The sequence below is a fragment of the Corythoichthys intestinalis genome, chromosome 19 (assembly GCF_030265065.1).
Source record: "Corythoichthys intestinalis isolate RoL2023-P3 chromosome 19, ASM3026506v1, whole genome shotgun sequence".
Taxonomy (NCBI): domain Eukaryota; kingdom Metazoa; phylum Chordata; class Actinopteri; order Syngnathiformes; family Syngnathidae; genus Corythoichthys; species Corythoichthys intestinalis.
In genome coordinates this window covers 14,184,285-14,207,997 of record NC_080413.1, presented here as the reverse complement: position 1 = coordinate 14,207,997, position 23,713 = coordinate 14,184,285, and the positions used below count along the sequence as shown (strand labels likewise).

Sequence of the window (23,713 nt, the reverse complement as noted above, 5' to 3'; positions counted from 1 at the left end):
TAAACCAATCCATTGTGATAAAACAACAAAATTGCAATAACTGCATTAACCATCAAAGTGAAGTCTAACTAACTGTAGTCTTGAAACAAATCTGAATAAGGGAAAAAAATTGCAATAAAATAATGCAAACTGGTTAAACTTGAGCGTAGCTGAGATCTGTCATGACAGAACATCACTTCAATGATATCTGGCGCCATCTAGCGTCGTGAACGGGTATGTTGTCTAGACCGCGAATATAAGACGACCCCCTCTTTTTCAGTCTTATTTCAATGCAAAAAACACCGTCTTATATTCGGGCCAATACGGTACATTTTTTTTAAAGCAACTCGATTATAAAAGCTTTTTTTTTTTTTTTTTTTCTTTAATTGCTTCAGCAGCTTCAAATTTACAATAATGACCTGAGAATTAAAGGATTCATTCAATCTAGTGCTACCAAACTCAGCACTTCTTTTTATGATTATACACACCCAGCAAGAACAGTATGTTATTTTTAAATAGTTAAACGCACCAGGACGTCATGACAAGATGTAAACAAGTGGGAGTTTAAGAGGATTCTCACCATGCTAATGCTTAGGCGAATGATTACGCTAATGCTACAAGTTACATTTAGAGTGAAAGGATCACTCAGTTAACACCTTAAAAGGGTAAAACAACATTGCATATTCTCGCATGCAATATAAAGAAATATCTTAAAATAATTACAAAGCAGGCAAGCCTGAAGCTTCCTGTAGCAGCCTGTCTTCGAGCTGCTGCGGGATCCTTCCGGGGTCCTACCGTCAGTCAGCGTGGCCACAGTTGCCCACACAGACGCCTGATCAAAATCTTTTTTTTTTTTTTAATCTGCTTATTGTTTTGTTAATCGGCAGATGTTGGAAAAAGTCCATATATCTGCCCGATATATTGGTCGACCTCTAATTTTTGGTAGGGCAACCAGCGGTTGGAAACTAAATTTCAAAAACTACAATTTGCACAACATCGGCATGTTATTTCGGTACCGGTGACGTCATTTACTGTAGGTCCATAGTCATACTACCGTATTGGCCCAAATATAAGACGGTGTTTTTTGCATTGAAATAAGACTGAAAAAGAGGGGGTCGTCTTATATTCGTGGTCTAGACGTTATACCCATTCACGACACTAGATGACGCCAGATATCATTGAAGCGATGTTCTGTCATGACAGATCTCAGCTACTCTCAAGTTTAACCAGTTTGCATTATTTTATTGCAATGTTTTGACTTATTTAGATTTGTTTCAAGACTACAGTTACAGTAAAGCCTGAGTTATACTCCCGTGTTGCAGTGACGGCGCAGCGACTACGGCGTCATTCGACATTCGATAGTTTTGCGGTGAGGGAACGCGTTGCTCTGTAATTCACCACCAAGCCACTAGAGGGATATGGTGTTATGTTTGTACGGTTTTGGGGCATGCTTGTTGACTTCTGCTAGTCGGAGAAAAAATAAACAATGCAAGATGGAACTCTTGAAAGTAAATATTCGGATCATCAATACTGAATAAATATTGAACATACAAATGTTGAGGGGCAGGCGACGCAGAAGACTGTTTCGAGGCGGTCTGGCCGACTTTTGATGCCGCACAGAGAGTTTTAGACTCGGGTGGAGAGAGCTAGCTGTGGCGGCTAGCTTCAAACTGGCGTCGAGCACTGCGTTCAAGGTCTGCAAAGCCCTCCAGCCTGATTTGTTTGCCGTGTCCTACATCCAGCCAGTGGGAAGCCATAGCAGATTTCTGGCGTCTATGGAACTTCCCAAACTGCGTTGGGAGCCTTGATTTTAACGTTATCATAAAAAGCACCGAGGCACTCTCAATCACTGATGATGTTTCGTGTGTGAACTGTCTGTTATTGAAAATTAAAGATCAAAACAACTCTTTTGACACCAAATCTGTGCTTTATTCTTCATATACTTGAAGTGTGACACGTAAATAAGTCACAGATTCACAGCAAACATATGTACACAATAAATGATGAAGTGCACCAACCAAAAATACGACATAAAGTGATAAAAAGTTGGCAGTTTTTGGCCGACTGGGTCACCGCTTCGTGTGGCCACTCGATTCCGAACACACACGTCTCGGTGGTTCTTCCATTTTTTTTTTTTTTTCAATCGCCGACCTTGCCATTTGGCAATCACAATAATGTCTTGACGAGACTTGCTCTTCGATGATACTCCCGTCGGGTTGGTCCATTTTTGCGTGTAGAAAATAATGTTTGATTCTATTCTACAATGGCGGTGATTTCGTGCTAAACTGGAAACAACAGTGTGAGCGGACCAATCACAGTCCGTTTTCGGCACGTCATACACGTCTACGTGACGCGAAGGTTAGAAAATTCGAGAGGCACGCGTCAGGCTACGGCGCAGGGTCGTAACTCGGGTCTTCCTTGACGGCGCAGGTCTGACGCGGAAGTATAACTCGGCCTTTAGACTTCTTTGATGGTTATTGCAGTTATTGCAATTTTGTTGTTTTATCACAATAGATTGGTTTATTTACATTTCAAAAACAAGAAGCCATTCATTTACGAATGTGTTTGCACTTTAGTTTACATATTTAAAATTTCAGATATTAAGATTTGATTGAGGCAAAATAACATGCCTTTTTCTCTCAAATATATTTTAATAATCATTTGTTTCAGATGTACTGTTATTATTTTCTGTATAAAAATTAATTTGGTGTTCAAAAAGTCTTTTTTTCAAACTTGAGTCTTGAAAAAGAGGGGGTCATCTTATAATCAGGGCTGTCTTATATTCGGGCCAATACGGTAAGTGCAACTAGGCATGCGCCGGTATGAGATTCTAATGGTATGATAACCTTAAGCAAAAATATCACTGTTTCACGGTACCATGGTATTGGAATTACAGCTCTAAAATGTGCGTTTGTTTTTAGATTTCTGGGTTATGAAAAAAAAAAAAACTTTTTCCATTGTACAGGATTTTTATTTTTCAGAACAGCATATTAGCAATATGGAATATAAGTATACTGTTAAGTTAAATAAATGAAAAATAACAAAAAAATAAATGAAATACTCTAAATAACATTAAATTGGCATACTAATTAGCCACGTTATCTGCCTCGTTAACAAGCTTACCTTACAGTATGTTTTACCACTGCTAGACACACTACACACGCTGGAGTTAACTCTCGTAGCTCGTGGGAAACGTTAATGACAGCGTTTACTAACTTTTAATTTTGTATAAATGCGAAATCATATCGGAGATATTGCTTTCTCTAGTAGCCAACCCCCGCAAATATGTGTTACATGTCAGTTGGCCCACCAAAGCTGTGGCTGTCTGTAACTTTCCTGTACCTGAAGTATTCCCGTACCAGCGACTTCCTTTTCTTCGATGGGGGAAAAAGTTAAGGTGTTTCATGTCCTCCAGCCAACGTGCAGCACAGGTGACTGACTGACACTGAGCAACATCTTCAGGGTGAACCCTGCATTTTTGGGACATAAAAAAATAGCTAATACCGTAGGGACGATATGACAGAAAATTTTAGCGGTTTTGAAACCTTGACGTTTTCATACCACGGTATACCTAGCGGTCACTAACTAAAAAAAATCATGAATTTTGAGCCTAATCAAAAACTACATTCATTTTTGCTGTCCTTTGGATTCTAAGACGCTGTTTTCTATTTATTTACTTTTCATTTTGGTCAAATCTATTTTAAATAATGGTCATATATTTATCTTTTTGTAGGTTCATCTACTTACGAGGATGACCACGGACCTCCTATTCCAAGAGTGAGTCCCGTTTTTTTCTCCTGGTGTATATTCTCCTTCAGTTCATCTGTGTGTTTATTCAAATACTGTGAGTCCCCACAACACAAGTATGTATACACAGAGTGTCAACACAAGCTGTTTGTTCACATCCAGCTGTGTGTGACATCTCTTTGGTTTCTCTTCGAACTTCTTCTTACTCATTATCGCTCTTGTCAAATCACTATCTCAATATACTAGCCTAATGAGCAATGTTCACCAAGTTGTATTAGCTAAATGCTAACTTGGGAACATTCTTATTTTCATAACTCTTCTCATTTTGTGTTAAAGTTTGCCGAAGTTAAGTCCTGCAAGGTTAAAACTTCACCAAACCTCTTACTGTATGATGGTCCTGTCTTAACAAGTTTTTACGATGGCAGCAGTTTGACCCTGAAAAGATTAACCCTTTATCGGGCAAGCGACTATTTTTTGGCAACTTAATTTAATCCTCCTTGACACCAATTTTTTTCAAAAATTCCAGTCAGTTTTGACTTGCATTTGACTGTGACTTATTCACTGCCAGCCTCTCCCACTCAAAATGAATTGGACGTCAATGACAGCCAATGAGTTCAGTGTGTTCACCGCATTTACATTATTGCCCATCGACTTGTCGGATCATGTATGACCTCAAGAAATTCCATTGCCAACCTCTTCCCCTTGCATCAGCGAGCATCACGCGACATCTGTGAACTGCAACACTGTAAAGCCAAATGTCCAGCTCAGATGGAATGAAAAATAAGCAATTAGAAATATTTTCCACCATTCATCATCATGGCTGTAATCGTGCCGTGAAGCACAAGAGTACTGGCTTTCATTTCGGGCTGAAATGTGTCATGTTAATGAGGAGTAAATGTTTTTGAGAACATGAACTTGATAAGGAGCTTAGTTTTCGAACGGTCTTTGCTTGTTTGTGTTGAGAGGTCATTGTGCTAATGTGCAAGGAGATGCTATTTAATAAGACACTGTGAGATGTTTTATTTATAAAGATTTAATCTGTAAAATTTAAAAAGCTAATCACCTCATGTTTTTAATTTTTTTCTATAGTCGTTCGATCGCTGCCAGCCCTTCACAGTCCAAATGGATTGGAATGTCAAGGTTGCCAGTTACTTAATTTATAAAAACGTTCAAGCCGATCAAACAGTGGAAATGTTGTTGATTAATGCCTTAGAGAGTCGTAAGTGGTGAATTTACTCTGTGATCAATGTAAAAAACGTTGATTTTTAAAGCAACTCTGTCTATCGATCACAGTCAATGACAGCCAATGGGTTAATAGTGATCTTTAATATGAACATGAATCAAAATTGTCTAATTTTTTTTTTATATTGGACAAAATGGTCATAGCAATGATTTTAAAGCAGGTTGTAAAAAGTCTACTTTACTGACTTGATTTTATAATGTGAATGCTAAGCCATGTTCGGGACCTCTGTGAAGTTGGCCCCCCACAAATTTATAGAAAAATGTTTGTGCTATGGTTGTAATGTAAAAAGTTTCCTTCGTGCTGCAATCGTTTCTTTTATAGGTCAATCTGAGGTCAACTCGCCCCCCATTTTGATTTAAAATGGCTAAAAATGGTATCGAAAGTTTATGCTTTGTTTGTGCTATAAAAAGTTTCATTTGTGCCGCTATCGTTTTTGAAATATGAAGATTTTAATTTTGAGTGATGATGTCACGCAGCCCCCCATTTATTGCAAAATGGACCCCAAATGGTGCCATTTGTTTATGCTGTGTTTGTGCTGTAAAAATTTTTGTATGTGCTGCTATAACTTAATAGATATTGAGATATTAATTTCGAGTGATGACGTCAATTGCAGCCCCTCCTTCACGGCTGACGAAGCACCAACTCTCTTAATAACAGAGTGTCCCAACAACTAGCGCAAAGATAGCACAAACAAATGGTACCCCTTCTTCTCCTTCTTTTTCTTGCGGCTTTTCCCTTCAGGGGTCGCCACAGTGAATCTTTTTTCTCCATCTAACCCTGTTCTATGCGTTCTCTGCTCTTACACCAACAACCTTCATATCCTCTTTAACTACCTCCATAAACCTCCTCTTTGGTCATCCTTTAGACACACTGCCAAACATGGAAATTCAGCGTACCACTAGAAACTAATATCTCAAGCCCCCCATTTACTGCAAAATGGACCTAAAGGGGTGTCATTTGTTTGTGCTTTGTTTGTGCTTTGTTTGCGCTCGTTTTTGGGGTACCCCTCTGTTATTGAGAGAGTTGGTACTAGGGTTGTGCACCGAGCATCGATGGGATCCAGTTCAAACACTCCGATGCTCCCGCAACCGTTTGAATTTTAAAATTTCGATTCCATGTTTTGATGCTGACCGCCGAGCGGGGAAAAAAATTGCTGCCGAAAACCACGAAGAAGAAGCCACAAGAAGCAGGTGTTTGTGCATTGCAACTTGATTACAACCATGGACACGGTGCAGCGGCGCTAAAACTTTGTTACTTTGATTAAGCAGTAGATGATGGATGAAATAGTACGAGAATAAGTTGTATTATTACGTCGGCTTTACGGTAGATATCACATGTATATAGAACTAGATGCAAAATGACAGACTCAGTGGGGTTACCACTTGTACAGAGAACACTATTAAAAGGTCATCAAATTATAATAAATAGAAATACAGTGGGGAGAACAAGTATTTGATACACTGCCTATGGGAAAACCCATTGGCAGTGTACTAAATACTTGTTCTCCCCACTGTATATATACTAATGGTTTGTCGCAGCTCCCAGCTAAGGTACATACATGTATGGCAAAAGAATATGTGTAAATATTTTCTACGTGAGCTTTTCAAAAATAAACATCTTTGTGAAAATGCACTCCTGTGGAAAGAAACTTCATCACATTCAAGTTCAAAGAATGATATTTATAGACCCTACTCACCTACGTCACAAAATGACGTGTCGCTGTACCCGGCCGCCATATTGTCCGTATTTTTTAGACTTATTCTCATTGTTTTCAATTAGTCGTGCAAGTTATAGAGCAATTCATGGAAGCCCCGGTGTTATCTGACGCTGTAAACTCATTGGATGCGTTGCATAAAAGGCGTTATGTGGAAAAGCTTCAGTTTATCTATTCGCCAGATCCATATTTGATGCCTAAATCGATGTTTTTCGACGCGCTGTCTTCGCCTTCTTTGCCTGACATCTTCTAGCTACCCTGATATTTACAACTATCTTGTCCACACAAAATCAGCCTATTCTCACGAAAGTTTGAAAAACTTTAAGAGCTTGGAGGCTTATAAATACTTCGTTGCTAGTTGGGTGAAACAGGTCCTCGTCCACGAAAATTCGGCAGGAATCTATCTTGTGCTCGGGAAGGTGAGTTACGAAATTTTCAATTCAAAATCTTTTGTTCTTGCTAACATCCACTGTCAAGTCTAATGTATTTCATGTCATTTGTCAATGGAGCTAGGGCTTTTAATGTTTATATGGTTTAGCGATAGCACTCTCACTACATACATATATAATATGTAATATGAAGTGCAATAGCACCAGTGTTGTTAATAACGGTGTTACAATATAACGGCGTTACTAACGGCGTTATTTTTTTCAGTAATGAGTAATCTAATTAATTACTTTTCTCATCTTGGCAACGCCGTTACCGTTACTGAGGCGGGAAAGGCGTGCGTTACTATGCGTTACTAAGTTGGTTGAATAAAAAAAAGTCTGAGAGAAACGGACTCACGGGGACGAGAGCAGAGCAGGAGTGGGGAAGACGCCGTTGCAACCGCGATGCTAGGTGGCTCCAATAATACCAAACTACACCCACATGACAAGGTAGATATCATATTATAGAACTAGATGCAAATGACAGACACTGCTGCATTGCCAACATGTTTTAAGGACTACATGCGTTTGTAAACAGCCGCCATCTTAAAGCAGTAGACCTCTCAGGAAGGCCCTGATGTAGAGATCCTTCCTAGCGAACCTAAGTAATTTTTTTTTAATCTAAAATGCTCCTAAATCGGCAAAATCTTAACTTAAATCTATCTTTAAATGAGGAAACAGTTTTAAAACTTTCATATGTCGAAAGTAGAGAGAAGGGAACAAATGCAATAATGGGAGCAATTTTAACAACTTTTAACAGTTGATTCAGGGTAAAGGGTAAATTAGGGTAAAGAATTGGGCTCGGGCCAATTGTACCAAAAACCTTCACAAAAAACTTCACATAGTGTGGCCAATTTTTTTTTTTTTTTTTTTTTTTTTTTTTGAGGGAAAAAAAAAAAGTAATTATCACCAATTACTTTGCCAAGTAACTAATTACTCTTACATTCAGGTAATTGAGTTACTAACGCAATTACTTTTTGGGAGAAGTAATTTGTAACTATAATTAATTACTTTTTTTCAGTAAGATTAACAACACTGAATAGCACTACTCCAGATTGTCCCTAGTTGAATTTATTTTTTGGCTTTTGACCTCAATAGTGAAATTGTAAATTAATTGTATGACAACTGTCTTATTATCCCCTTATAATTATATATTTTCAGGTAGTTCATTCACAACGTCTGAGTGTATGTTGTCGGCGATTAGCCTAGCAATGATCTTAATTGTGGTCGTCAGCCCAAAACCCTCTAAATATAAATTAAATGCATCTTACCAGATATAAAATGACTACTACATATTCTGTGGTAGTCGTTTGGAGCCCAGTTTTCTCGTCGAATTGCAGCAGTCAATCTCGCTCTCCTCTCCGGGTCTCTCGGAATACGGTAAAACTTCAAGTCTCTCCGTCTATCTTCTCTGTTTTTGCAACCGACCGCCACACACGACTTCACCATTTTGATTATTAATGTTAACGAGCAGAAAAACACGCCATAATAGGAGGAATTTACGAAGCACTAATGCATTAACATGACGAGTATACGGACAACATGGCGCGGGGGCGTGGCTGTGACGTCACGTGAGTAGGGTCTATATACAAGTTAAAAATAGTCCTGTGAGAAGTTCATATCCGTATTGGCCCGAATATAAGACGGGGTTTTTTGCATTGAAATAAGACTGAAAAAGTGGGGGTCGTTTTATATTTGTGATTTAGACGTTATACCCATTCACTACGTTAGATGGCGCCAGATATCATTGAAGCGATGTTCTGTCATGATAGATCTCAGCTACTCTCCAGTTTAACCAGTTTGCATTATTTTATTACAATGTTTTTCCTTACTCAGATTTGTTTCAAGACTACAGTTACAGTTAGACTTCACTTTGATGGTTAATGCAGTTATTGCAATTTTGTTGTTTTATCACAATAGATTGGTTTATTTACATTTCAAAAACCAGAAGCCATTCATTTACGAATGTGATTGCACTTTAGTTTACATATTTAAATGTTCAGATATTAAGATTTGAATGAGGCAAAATAACATGCTTTTTCTCTCAAATATATTGTTATAATCATCTGTTTCAGATGTACTGTAATTATTTTCTCTATAAAAATTAATTCGGTGTTCAAAAAGTCTTTTTTTCAAACTTGAGTCTTGAAAAAGAGGGGTCGTCTTATAATCAGGGCAGTCTTATATTCGGGCCAACACGGTAATTAAAAAAGTCATCGAGAAGTTAAGACATTAATATTCATTCATTCATTCATTCATTCATTTTCCATGCCGCTTTTCCTCACGAGGGTCGCGGAGGTGCTGGAGCCTATCCCAGCTAACTCGGGGCAGTAGGCAGGGGACACCCTGAACCGGTTGCCAGTATAAACTATGCAATTTTTTTTACCCTACCTCTTAAAAATAATCTGAATCGAGAATCATTCGGAACCGGAATTGAAACGTGGAATCGGAACCGGAATCATATAATTTCAAACGATGCCCAACTCTAGTTGGTACGCTCTGTCAGCTGCTGGAGTGGGTTACGGAAAAGCTGCGATTGACCTCATCACTAGAAGTTAATATCTCACTGTCTATAAAATGATAGCAGCATATTTTTTAACGTCACAAGCGTAGCATTAAGGAATGGCACTAATTCGGGTCCTTTTTGCAATAAATGGGGGGCTGCGTGACATCGTCACTTGAAATTAATACCTCAATATCTCAAAATGAAAGTAGCACAAAGCAGAAACAACAATTTTTACAGCACAAACCAGCACAAAGGTAGCACAAACAATTGACACCATTTTTAGCCATGTTTAATCCAAACAGAGGGCTGGTTGACCTCAGATTGACCTGTAACAGAATTGTTAATGGCTAAAAAACTACACCATCACAAACGAAAAAAAATTCAGCACAAGCCTAGCACAAACACATGACATGATTTGCGTCTGATGGGGGGCCAACTTCAAGGAGGAATGTTGTGAAAGTCAATATTCTCTCAATTACTTCCAGAAATTTGATTGAGGTATTACATTGCAGTTTTGCCCCCCGTCCCTCAAGCTTTGACAGACACATTTCGGTACTTTTACACAATACACACACGTTTTGACACATTTGCAGATAGTGTATGAAACGGCTTGACAAACAGTGGGAGATTTGATTTACTTCTCTTTACGAGCCGAGACAGGTCGTTCTTGCATTCGAGAGTCATTGATGGATTCACATTTAATGACTTGGACATGTTGGAAAGTTTTGATTATTCTATTAAACATCTGACACACAACCACAGTAGCTTAATAAGTGTGTCATAAAAAACGAGTTCATGCTCTGGGTGCAGACGTAAACCGAGCCATTTTGTTTTATTTCTGCTGAAAATTCACATTTTGTTGACAAGAAGTCTGCCATCTTGGTCTGAGGTGGCCATTTTAGGGTCAGATCTTGACCAGATGTCCAGTACAAGACCACTATAAAAAATGTATTTTCAAAGGTGGGGCACATTCTTGTCGTGCCTTCTTATGCGTAAAGATCTTATTCTTAGCGTCGCGTGGTTTTTCCCTACGCTCTAATTTTTGCATGGCTCTCTAAACTGTTATATGCAAGTTATAATCTTTGGCCATATTTACCCTTAACCCCAACACATCTGCCTGAGCACGCACATAGACAGCCTCTCACAAAGTGCAGTGCGGACAAAATATCCGTCATAATTTGAACGGGGCGTTGACAAAAAGCCCTGAAAAGTAGATGTCACGCTCACCGCTAACATGTCTGTCTGGAAGATGAAGATAAATAAGGAAGGTTAACCTACTTTAGGCAAGTTCTTAGGAAGAGTGACTCCGTCTGAGTATTAGTGTCCAACAAAAAGCATGATTCTCCAAGAATTTAAGGGGTTTGTGCCAAAATACAACATGAATATGATTCCTAGGTCAGCTCAACCGCCAATATAAGTATTTGCTCAGACAAGTGATTATAAATGAAAAAGAGCTTCACCGCTGTTAACCGTTTTATAGCATTTCATCTTTCAAGACGGAAGGAATATTGTGATCTACGACAATATAAGCACCAAACCTACATAAAAAAAGACTAGAAAAAAAATTTTCATTTTGATTTTTTTTCTTTTGTTTAGTAAATACTGTAGCTGTAGTACATTTGTTTTTTTCACAAAAACACTGATTCCTAAAGGAAAAAGTGTAGAAAATGAAGTTAAATATAAATTGTTGTTCACTTTGTGATACTTAAGAATGACCAATTAGCACAAATGAAACCAAGAAAGGGCTCTTCAGTGCTAAAAGAACATTTATTTACAGATATACAATAGGGGTGTGACAATATATCGAAAAGGTATCGTGATACTTTGTAGCCCAAAAAGTTATCGATATGCTACCACCAAGAATCGTTCCTGTTCATTTTTGGATCTTTTACAGGTTACTTCATGTTGATTTTGAGGCACTTCCTAACCCCAAATCAATAGGAAGTGACCTGTAAATGCTCTAAAATCACAGGAAGTTACCCATAAATGCCCCAAAAAGAAAAGGAAGTGACCGAAAATCAACAGGAAATGACGTGAAATGCCCCAAAATGAACTAATTTCCTGGCATTGTCTGCCACTAACGGCCATACACATCTAATCCATTTGAACTGGGAGGGTGGGAGCAAATGAAATTGAACGTCTATGAAAAATAGCTTGTTTTTCAGTTAATTAGTTGTATCATGAAGTATTGTAAATGATTTCCTGACACATGTATTGTTAAGTGTTGGATCACCATCCTGGCATTATTATCGTGAGCCTTGTATCGCAAATCGTATCGTGAGTAGGCATATGCCAGTGTGAGATTCTGACGATATAATAACCTTAAGCCAAAATTTCACGGTATCACGGTATTGCAAATACAGCTCTAAAATGTGTTACTTTGAGATATCTGGGTTTTAAAAAAATCGATTGAACAGGATGAACAAAAATCGAATTACTTTATTTTCCATAAAAAGCAGGTGTGTATGACTCGTACCATGTGAGTGTGTACATTATACACACTCTCTATTTCTCAAAATAGACAGTTGCCAGAGGAAAAAAAAACACCATGTTTTACCACCGCTAGACACACTAAACACGCTGGAGTTAACTCTCATACCCGGTGGGAAACGTTCATGACAGTGTTTAATAACTATTAATTTTGTATAAATGCGAAATCATATTGGAGCTATCGCCTCCTCGGTAGCCACCCATGTTTTACATGTCGGTTGGCCCTCCTCCTCTAAGCCACGGCCGTCTGTAACTTTTCTGTAGATGAAGTATTCCCATATCAGCGATATCGTTTTCTTCAACTGGGGAAACAGTTGGGGAGTTTCACCTCCTCCAGCCGTCATGTAGCACAGCTCACTCACTGACATTGAGCAACAACTGATGGGGGAAGGTTGAGTCTTACAACTGCAAGTGAGGGATTTCTCCATGCATTTTTGGGACATAAAAAATAGCTAATAAGTTAGGGACGGTATGACGGAAAATTTTTGCGGTTTTGAAGCCTTGACATTTTCATGCCACGGTATACTTTGGAATCGGTGATCGGCACATGTCTAATCGTGAAGAACCAAGAGGTTCGCACCACTAATATACAAGGATGAAACATGCCAACTTTTTATAATGAAAAACTAAGTGTTCAAATGCAAATTTTTGAGTCTCAAATATTTTTTCGCATTCAAAAACGTTTTTTCTATGATGAAATTTTTCTTTTTTTGATTGAAGTGATTTTTCTTTGGAAAATATATTTTTATATATATTTTTTTACTGCTGACACTTTGTTTCGGGGTCATCAACATGTTGCGCCCCCCCCCCCCCCCCCCGCCCCAAAAGTCAAACTCCGCCTATGCTCGGCAGGCGGTGCTTCTCTATCGCACTCCCGCGTCACGTGACCAAAACAACAGTAACGTTGCGTGCACTTCAGGGTGCCTCGGAAAACATTATATCAGAATTTAAGTAATGGACAGTACAGTATAAAATAAAAGAATAATATGCATAAATTCATTTACACAACAAATCCCAAGACTTGCATGCTGTTTATAAAAAATTAACGTGATTTGAAAGAGTCGGAGATTTGTTGATGCACTGAAAAGCTGGACCAACAAATCACGCTCCTGACATTAAAAAAGAAAAAAAAAAAACTTGAAATTTGTGGTATCTGGGGAGCAAGCAGCCAGGATCAAACGGTATTTCAACATGCCAAAAAGACAGTTGCATTTACTGTCTATTTTCAAAAAGAAGGAAGATGGTTCAAAACGAGTCAGAAAAGCACATAGAAAAAAAGAAAAAAAGGAAAGTCCCACAGCATGGCAAGTGGGCAATTGCGTTTTGTTTTCAGCACCATTTTCTGCATATGTTCCGGGACCTGTCCCCGTGCCATCTTCCCTGCGCTGTCATATGTACTTTGCGTTCCGGCAACTTATGATTTACAAATTAAGCACAGGGCATAGTGTTTAGTTATTCAGTGGTGTTAAATATGTTGTGAATAAAATTTTATCTAATCTCTAGTTTGTTATGCTTTCATCGTAGATTTTTTAAAACTACCTGTTTAAAGGGAACCTTGGACTTAAAGACTTGTAAGCTCTAATAAGCCACAATTGTTCTCTTTTACAAAAATGTTATTAGAAACACATTAGATATTGCCATTGATTTAAAAAATCTAGAATATTTAGTGCATGTTTTGACCTACGGAAGGCGCCATGTTTTATGGACACTCAGGGTGATGACATAGATTGTCACTGTCACTCCACGAATACTACCGGGTTACTGGAACCGGGTTACTGGAACCGGGTTACGCGGCGAGACATCCAACACATGTGCTCATCGGTTAAAAGCCAGTACTTACTATTTGTGTTTTCATTTAGTCTTTTATTAACTCATTGCCTCAAAATACTTTTTGCATGTGTTTCCCTCTCATACTTTTAAGCATTGCTTTCTTGTGGTAGCTTTAAAGCGGGTTGTTGATCTGGTGACCACATTAGTCATGTAGCATAGCCTAGCACCCTTATTTGATATTACTACATTTAAGTATTTTCTTAAGGCATCTTTTGTATGTTCTTTCTGTATGCATCTAAACAAAACAAGCTGAAACATACTTGTGTATTCACTTATTCTTACTGATGATTTATGATACGGCGCAGTCAGAATGTGAAGATGCCTCCACCAAGTTCCACGCTGAAGCACCACAGCTAACAAAACGTGTGTGAACTTGAGTAGGTGCCGACACAGCCTGTGAATCGCTTTTTCAGGGGGGGTGCGTCTCACCGCCTTCATCCCGAGGGCCAATTCGCGCGCGCACTCAAGTGCACACACGTTGACACCTTGTTCCCACATGGAGGCAATTTGGTCTTATCCCCACAACCAACCCGCCAGTCAACACAACAAACAATAAGTGTGGGAATACTTGGCATGATGTCACGCCTGCGCTTTTCCCTGTCATGGCTGACTTTGCTGTTTCACAGAAGTAGTGTCTGCAGCACCAAAGTACTTTATTTCTCCCAGGAGACAAGCCAATGGCCCAGTATATCAGGCATCTCCAAAGTTGGCTAAAATTATATTTCCTCTTATACTAAATGGAGGCAAGTAGATTCAGTGCTTATATTGTCACAGGACACAATTTTGTGTGGGAATAGTTTTATAATTGTATCGTGATTTGACTTGACTGCTATTTTTGCCATATGTTTCTTTAACAAACTGAATTTAAAGAAGTTCAAAGCCGTGTTTTCTGTGTTGAGTCGGAAAACTTTGAGACGGTTCTGAGTGGGCGAACTGTGAGACACAAAGACCACCCTTCCTCACCACCCCTCTCTTAGGACAACATCATTACAATTTCAGGCTGGGAATGGTAACAAGAATTCAACACTCCCCACATTTTCTTCCCCTCAGAGATAAAGGGAACATGCTTTTAAGTCTCGCATCACAACTTTGTTTTTAGATCATTATCAAGGACCTTTTTTTCAAATCCTCGAGGGAATTGTTTATCTTCCTCATCCTTGACTCATTTCCTGTCAATCTGTGTCACTCTCACTGTTACATTTGCTTCAGTGGCGCTCATTCTTGAAGACCAAAGTGTGCATTTTTTCTCTGTCTTTCTGCTTAACTGACACTTGTGTTCAATTACGTTTCATTATGCTTTTCTGTTGTTGAGTCACTCAGTCTTGGCTGCTTAACCGATGCGTCATGATTAGTGTAACTGCCTCATTTCCTAGAAACCCTCGCTGTATGATCAGATGTGACGTAAACTAAACCTCATAGATAACCATGTACGTTTGTGTCGACTTGTATGTTCCCAGGTGCTCCCGTTCCCTAGCCAGGTGGTTTACAACCGCGTGGGCAAGTGTGGCAGCCGCACAGTTGTGATCCTGCTGCGCTTGCTGGCCGAGAAGCATCAGTTCAACTTGGTTTCGTCGGACATCCATAATAAAACACGACTCACCAAGTATGAGCAGGTGAATAATAATGCTTCTCTCAGGGAGTAGGTTCCAGACCCACACACAATGGATGTAAATTAGGGCTGTCAAACGATTAAAAATTTAATCAAGTCAATCACAGCTTAGAAATTAATTAATCATAATTAATCACAATTCAAACCATCTCCAAAATATGCCATATTTTTCTGTAAATTATTGTTGGAATGGAAAGATAAGACATAAGACAGACATAAACATTCAACATACTGTACATAAGTACTGTATTTGTTTATTATACGGTAATATAGGACTGTCAAAATTATCGCGTTAACTGGCGGTAATTAATTTTTTTAATTAATCACGTGAAAATATTTAACGCATTTAAAACACATTCCCCGGTCAAACAGTTTAAAATGACAGCACAGTGTAATGTCCACTTGTTAGTTGTGTTTGGTGTTTTGTCGCCCTCTGCTGGCGCTTGGGTGCAACTGATTTTATGGGTTTCAGCACAATGAGCATTGGTTAATTATTGACATCAACAATGGCGAGCTACTAGTTTATTTTTTGATTGAAAATTTTACAAATGTTATTAAAACAAAAACATTAAGAGGGGTTTTAAAATAACACTTCTATAACTTGTACTAACATTTATCTTTTAAGAACTACAAGTCTTTCTATCCATGGATCGCTTTAACAGAATGTTAATAATGTTAATGCCACCTTTTTGATTTATTGTTATAATACAGGACTTATTAGGGTTGTTCCGATCATGTTTTTTTTGCTCCCGATCCGATCCCGATTGTTTTAGTTTGAGTATCTGCCGATCCCGATATTTCCCGATCCGATTGCTTTTTTTTTTTTTGCTCCCGATTCAATTCCAATCATTCCCGATAATTTTTCCCGATCATATGCATTTTGGCAATGCATTAAGAAAAAAAATGAATAAAACTCGGACAAATATATATACATTCAACATACAGTACATAAGTACTGTATTTGTTTATTATGACAATAAATCCTCAAGATGGCATTTACATTATTAACATTGTTTCTGTGAGAGGGATCCACGGATAGAAAGACTTGTAATTCTTACAGGATGAATGTGACTTTGTATATTGTGACTAAATATTGCCATCTAGTGTATTTTTTGAGCTTTCAGTAAATGATACTGCAGCCATTCAACCCAAATGCATGATGGGAAGTGCAACCATGACTGTGCGAAGGGCCACCAATTGATATATCTTCTCTGCGTTGGGAAAGAACATAGGGTGTGAAGAAAATGATCAACTACCACCTTTCTTCCCCGCATTGCCTCCCACGTTAATTTTAATTGCTGAGAGAGGGAATGTAAGGCTTTAGCCAAATAAATAAAGGCTCCAAAGGCTGTCAAAATTCTCTCTACTCATAATACGCTGCGTTTAGCTCGATATCTTGGTAAAACGGCGCCTTTATAGATTGAAAGCGACAATGCTTGAGTGGGTCGTGCAGCACATGCGTTATTTAACGTGATTAATTAAGAAAAAATAATTACGACCTTTAACGCAATAAATTTGATAGCCCTACTTTAAGCCAAAACTACTCTTGATGAGTGTAAGACATTTTGTCTGTAACGTTATATACAATTAGAAAACGATTTGAATTAAAAAAATACAGTATGTATATAAAAAAAATGGCATGTCCGATACTTTTTTGCCGATTCCGATACTATGAAAATGACGTGATTGGACCCGAATGATCGGCATCTTTAGTACTTACTACTTATGTACCGTATGTTGAATGTATATATCCGTCTTGTGTCTTATCCATTGTGTCTTGTCCATTCCAACAATAATTTACAGAAAAATATGGCATATTTAATTGATGGTTTGAATTGCGATGAATTACGATTAATTTTTAAGCTGTAATTAACTCGGTTAAAAATTTTAATCATTTGACAGCCCTATTATAATAATAAATCCACAAGTTGGCATTAACATTTTTAACATTCTATCTGCATTATTCATCATGTCAGGTTTGTATTTTGAAGATCGGATTTGGCTAAGCACATAGATAAGATTATTGCTTTGTTATTAGAAAAATGTTTGAATCCTTTATTCGCTATTTATGGAATGCCTCAGGGTTATTTGTATAATGAACAAAAATGAGGAAAATTTAGACTGAAAAAGAAATCTTAAACTGAATTGCATATAAACTAGTGCACATGAAAATCAAGGTTACCTGTACCACGTTTTTTGAATGAAAAGTTAATTATTTTTCATGCCATGTGGTTGTTTGTACCACTAAGCTAATTCAGCTTGAATCTTGACAGGCAGCACTACACAGTGGCAAAACACCAATTGGTTAGATAGGATTGGGCGTCAAATACTTCAGACATTCCAGTAGAAGGGTGGAGACTTGGTCCAGTTGTTTGTGGTCCTCAAACTACGCACGTCCAAGCTGGCTAAGTTTAGAGATGTGGGTCTCATCCCAGCCCGTGATCCCTAGTGGGCACTAGTGGCTCTCCCAATTGTTTACGCCAATACCCTTGTGGCGAGCATAGTGACATGGCTGTACTGTTTAAAACCCAGGGGAATGGGTTCACTTGGGTTTGCGTGAAACCCAGCTTCCTGCCCAAGCTCCTGAAACAGAGACCCGGTTTCTGTGTGTGGTGGTGTCTGAACTCTTACAGGACTTCTTAAAAAACAAACTGGTGAAAAGAATGTTAAATCGTAAAACCTGAAATAAAAATTTTAATTGAATTGAATACTTGAATACACTGAATAGTCAAATTTCAAAATTGAAATGAACTATACTGTTATAGAGGTGTAATTCACCAATTTTGTGATGATAGGATATCAATCATTTGGACAATGACACATATATGCCGATATTACAAAGTCAGCCACGATTCGATCCTTTGATCGACAAAAAAATACAAAGCAATTTTGATGTTTTTGACAATTTTGTCGCAAAAACATTCTTTTTAACAAATAGGCATATCTTATTTGTATCCTACTATTTATCAATGTTTTGTGTTTTGATCGATTTTGATTCAAATGTGCTTAACAAAACAATATACTGATCAGATGGATTAATTGTTACACCCCTAATATACAGTGGTATGAAAAAGTATCTAAACCTTTTGGAATTTCTCAGTCCTGCATAAAATCACCATCAAATGTGATCTGATCTTTGTCAAAATCACACAGATGAAAATGCAGTGTTTACTTTAACTAAAACCACCCAAACATTTATAGATTTTCTTATTTTAATGAGGATAGCATGCAAGCAATGACGGACGGGGGAAAATAAGTAAGTGAACCCTCTGCCAGAGGAGACTTAAAGAGCAGTTGAAACCAATTTTTACCAAACATTTAAGTCAGGTGTGTGCCCAATCACTGATGAGTGGTTTAAAGTTGTCCTGCAAACTATAAAACACACACCTGGTAAGAAATGTCTTGATGAAAAGAATTGTCTGATGTGCTTGGTCAAAGGAGTTGTCTGAAGACCTCTGATCAAGGATTGTTGATTCGTATAAAGCTGGGAAAGGATACAAAACCATCTCTTCAAATCTGGATGTTCATCACTCGACAGTCAGAGAAGTTGTCTACAAATGGAGAGAGTTTGGCACTGTTGCTTCTCTCACAAGGAGTGGCCGTCCACCAAAGATGACGCCAAGAGTTCAGCGCAGAATAGTCAGAGAAGTAAAAAAGAACCCTATCGTGTCTGCTAAAGACTTACAGAAATCACTGGCACAGTCCAATATCTCTGTGCACACATCAACTTGGACACTCCACAGACGTTTTGGCAAAATATTTTGTGGACTAATAAAACCAAAGTTGAATTCTTTGGTAGTGGAAAAATGGAACAGCTCACCAACATCAACACCTCATCCCCACTGTGAAGCATGGTGGAGGAAGCATCATGATTTGGGGCTGTTTTGCTACCTCAGGGCCTGGACAACTTGCAATCATTAATGGAAGGGTGAATTCAAAAGTTTATCAGGATGTTTTGCAAAAAAACCTGAGGCTGTCTGTCAGACAGTTGAAGCTAAAAATAGGGTGGATGCTGCAACAAGACAATGATCCAAAACACAGAAGTAATTGAACTTCAGAATAGTTTCAGAAGAACTAAATACACATTCAAGAGTGGCCAAGTCAAAGTCCAGACTTGAACCCCATTGAGATGCTGTAGCATGACCTAAAGACAGCGATTCATGCCAGACATCCCAGGAATCTGACTGAACTACAGCAGTTTGTAGAGAAGAACAGGCCAAGATTAGTCCTGATTGATGTGCTAGACTGATGTGCAGCTACAGGAAGCGTCTGGTTGAAGTTATTGCTGCCTTTAAATTTGATGGTTCGCTTACTTATTTTTCCCCCTTCTGTCATTGTTTGCATACGATCCCCATTAAAATATTAAAATATATAAATGTTTGGTTGGATTTAGTTAAAGCAAACTGTTTTCTCATCTGTGTGATTTTGACAAAGATCAGATCACATTTGATGGTGATTTTATGCAGAAATGTGAGGAATTCCAAAAGGTTAAGATACTTTTTCATACCACTGTATATACAAAAACTTATTAAACTCCCCTTTTAAGTGCATATAAACAGCTGGACCAAAAATGTCATTGCATGAAATATACGTTAGACGAGATATTATCCACAGCCTTTGTCTTTAAAGGGCGGGGCCAGATGGTGTTTCATGTGAGTGTCTAGGAGTGTGGTGTGACTGACCGGAGCAAATCCAATGTAATTTTTTTTTTTTTTTTTTTAATTGTGAGCCTTCATTTGGCCAACCTTTTTGCTTTGAGTGAACAAAAAAAGTAAGTTGAGTTTCGACCTTTGTCACTAAACAAACTCATAAATAGATATGTGCCAATTACCTGTTTCAAGGTATACCGTGGTATGAAAACGTCACGGTTTGAAAACCGCAAAACTTTTCCGTCCTAAGGTATTAGCTAATTTTTATGTCCCAAAAATGTATGGAGAAATCCCTGTTGCTCAGTGTCAGTGAGTCAGCTGTGCTACACGATGGCTGGAGGAGGTGAAACTCCTGAACTTTTCCCCCCATTGGAGAAAATGAAATCACTGGTATGGGAATACTTCGGCTACAGAAAAGTTACAGATGGCCGTGGCTTAGAGGAGGAGGGCCAACTGACATGTAAAGCATGTTTGCGGAGGTTGGCTTCAGAGGGGCAATACCTCTAATATGATTTCGCATTTATACAAAATTAAAGGCTAGTAAACACTTTTATGAAGGTTTCCCACCAGCTACGAGACTTAACTTGAGCGTGTTTAGTGTGCCTAGCGGTGGTAAAACGTGGTGGCAACTGACTCTGTTGAGAGAGTGTGTGAAAATGTAAACACGATACAAGTCATACACACATGCTTTCTATGAAAAATAATTTAATAATTTTTGTTCAGATCGTAATGATAATGAACTGTGGCTGTGGGTTTACGCTCACCCAGAGGATTGCATTTATTTTCATTTTATTGAGAATATTTCAGTTCTATATATATTAGGGCTGTCAAACGATTAAAAATTTTAATTGAGTTAATTACAGCTTAAAAATTAATTGATGATTATTCATCGCAATTAAAACCATCTATAAAATATGCCATATTTTTCTGTAAATTATTGTTGGAATGGAAAGATAAGACACAAGACGGATATATACATTCAACATACGGTACATAAGTACTGTATTTCTTTATTATAACAATAAATCAACAAGATGGCATTAACATTATTAACATTCTGTTAAAGCGATCCATGGATAGAAAGACTTGTAGTTCTTAAAACATAAATGTTAGTACAAGTTATAGAAATTTTATATTAAAACCCCTCTTAATGTTTTCGTTTTAATAAAATTTGTAAAATTTTCAATCGAAAAATAAACTAGTATAGCTCGCCATTGTTCATGTCAATAATTACACAATGCTCATGGTGCTGAAACCCATAAAATCAGTCGCACCCAAGCGCCATCAAGGGTGACGAAACACTAAAAAACACAAGTAACAAGTGGACATTACACTGTGCTGTCATTTTATATTTTTTTATCTGTTTGAGCGGGGCATGTGCGATAACTGCGTCAAATATTTTAACATGATTAATTTAAAAAAATAATTATTGCCTGTTAACGCGATAATTTTGACAGCCCTAATATATATTTATATAATACAGTTGGTATATAATACTTTTTTTTTTTTTATCTTAACATTATACTTATGTTTCCCATTTGCTAATGTTTTGAAAACTATATAAAGATATCTCAAAGTAACACATTTTAGAACTGTAATTGCAAAACCGTGATACCGGGAAACCATGATATTTTTGCTTAAGGTTATCATACCGTCAGAATCTCATACTGGAACATGCCTACTCATAAGTCAAGGTACCACTGTCTCTCCAATTAGGATGTTGAAAGCCAAATTCACGCGTTCTGCAGCATAAGGACCCCCTGACCCCCTTTTCCCTTCACGAGTCCAGCAAGGGCGCCACAGGGCGCAGGAAGAACGCAGGGGCGGGGGTTGCAGGTATGTTTGGAATCTCTTCGCATTTTCCCTCCCTGCAGCCCCGCTTCTTGAATGAGAGGCAGTCTGGCCAGACGGCCTTTGGCTTAGGTCAGAAAACACAAAGACAAACACGCGTACGCACTGCCAAATGTGCTTAAGGCCTACACATAAACTGGGGAAAGGAGTTTGGCACATTACAGGGGGGAGGGGACCTCAGGGGTTAACATTGGGCTAATTGGTCTGGGGCTCACTATGGAGTCGATGCAGATGAAGCTTAAATACACGTCAGGGTAAAGACTGAAATAATACGATAGCTTTGAATGACTGTTACAAACAGTTCTGCAGAAGTTAAATTCGTAGAGCAAGTGGAAATGTACTGAGAGGGAGAGTGAGAAGCCCAAAGCTGACTGAGGCCTAAGATTAAGAGCCTTGTGTACATAAACAAGTATACATATTGCCGCTGCTATGACATAACTGCCAGTTTATAAGAGCAGCGCATTGAAACAGCCCGGCAGATAAACGCCGCCCTTCACTGAACGCTGAATATAAGAAGACTCATTCAGGTTTAAAAGACGGAATATTAGCATTACCCGCCAAACGAGACAGCCGTAAAAGCCAAAATTGGCTTCGTTTTGGGGAAAAACAGCTTATGGTGCAAGTGGTGCCATAACCGTGTACACTTTACTGTATTGTTGTTGCTCTACAAGTGCTATTAATATGTTGGAAACTTCCAACTTCAACACACTGTACAGTTTAATATGCATGCACTTTATAAGTACCGGCTGGATAAAATGGTCAAGTGGAAACACATCTCACCATAGACGTTTGAAGAAGATAACGTTGAAAAATGAGTCAATTTTGGGAAGGTTTATGTGAATAATGTGTTGGATTGCATAACTTTCAAGTTGGCGTTTGCGCAGCCTATGACATCACTGTCATATTTCACATTTGTTTTGGCTGCGGTGAGCGTGCGCTCCATGCAGACCTTGAAAGCCTTCAGGAGGTTCTTTCATTCATAGTCAAGGGAAGAGGAAGAAAGTTGAGGAAAGAATGGCACTCAGCAGTGGGGACTTCAGCCAAGGTTGAAGCGTTTAAAAAATAAGGGGAAGAAGACAGGATGTTGTTATTTGCCCTTTTATGTGAGCGAACATCTAGGGATGGTAATGATTCTCTTGAATTTAAAGGGCATGCCATGCAATAATGCATTGACTTAAAGGCCATTGAGTTGTGGGAATTCCAAGTACAATCGCTTCGACACACGATCTTTACGACACCCGACATAAAATTTGACTCGACATTTGTTTCTACATCCGACGACTTGCTCGAAATACGCCGATTTATGACAGCGCCGCAGTTTCTTTTTTTCCCGCAATACAGACGCAAGGCGGATTTTCTTGTGAGAGAAATCAACACGAGTTCCGAGAATCTTAGTGCAGGTGGTGAAAGGAAAAAGGTGAGGCTTACCATTGAAAATGGAAATGATAGAAAAATATGGTGAACTTACTCGACAGTACGGTCGTAGAATGTCTACGATCTCGACCTCCTCCCCGACCTTCTTTTATAAGTTAAGGTGACAATTAGGGTTGTTCCGATCATGTTTTTTTTGCTCCCGATCCGATCCCAATCGTTTTAGTTTGACTATCTGCCGATCCCAATATTTCCCGATCCGATTGCTTTTTTTTTTTGCTCCCGATTCAATTCCA

General features: G+C 38.4%; 1 protein-coding gene across 1 annotated transcript in view; it reads left to right on the top strand.

Annotated features, from left to right (window-relative positions):
- Positions 1–23,713, top strand: part of usta (uronyl 2-sulfotransferase a) — a 107,802-nt gene that overhangs the window by 63,431 nt on the left and 20,658 nt on the right. Inside the window, exons 3-4 of the mRNA XM_057822275.1 lie at positions 3,713–3,756; positions 15,395–15,550. Coding sequence (XP_057678258.1) covers positions 3,713–3,756; positions 15,395–15,550 — 200 coding nt within the window. The remainder of the gene's footprint in view (positions 1–3,712; positions 3,757–15,394; positions 15,551–23,713) is intronic.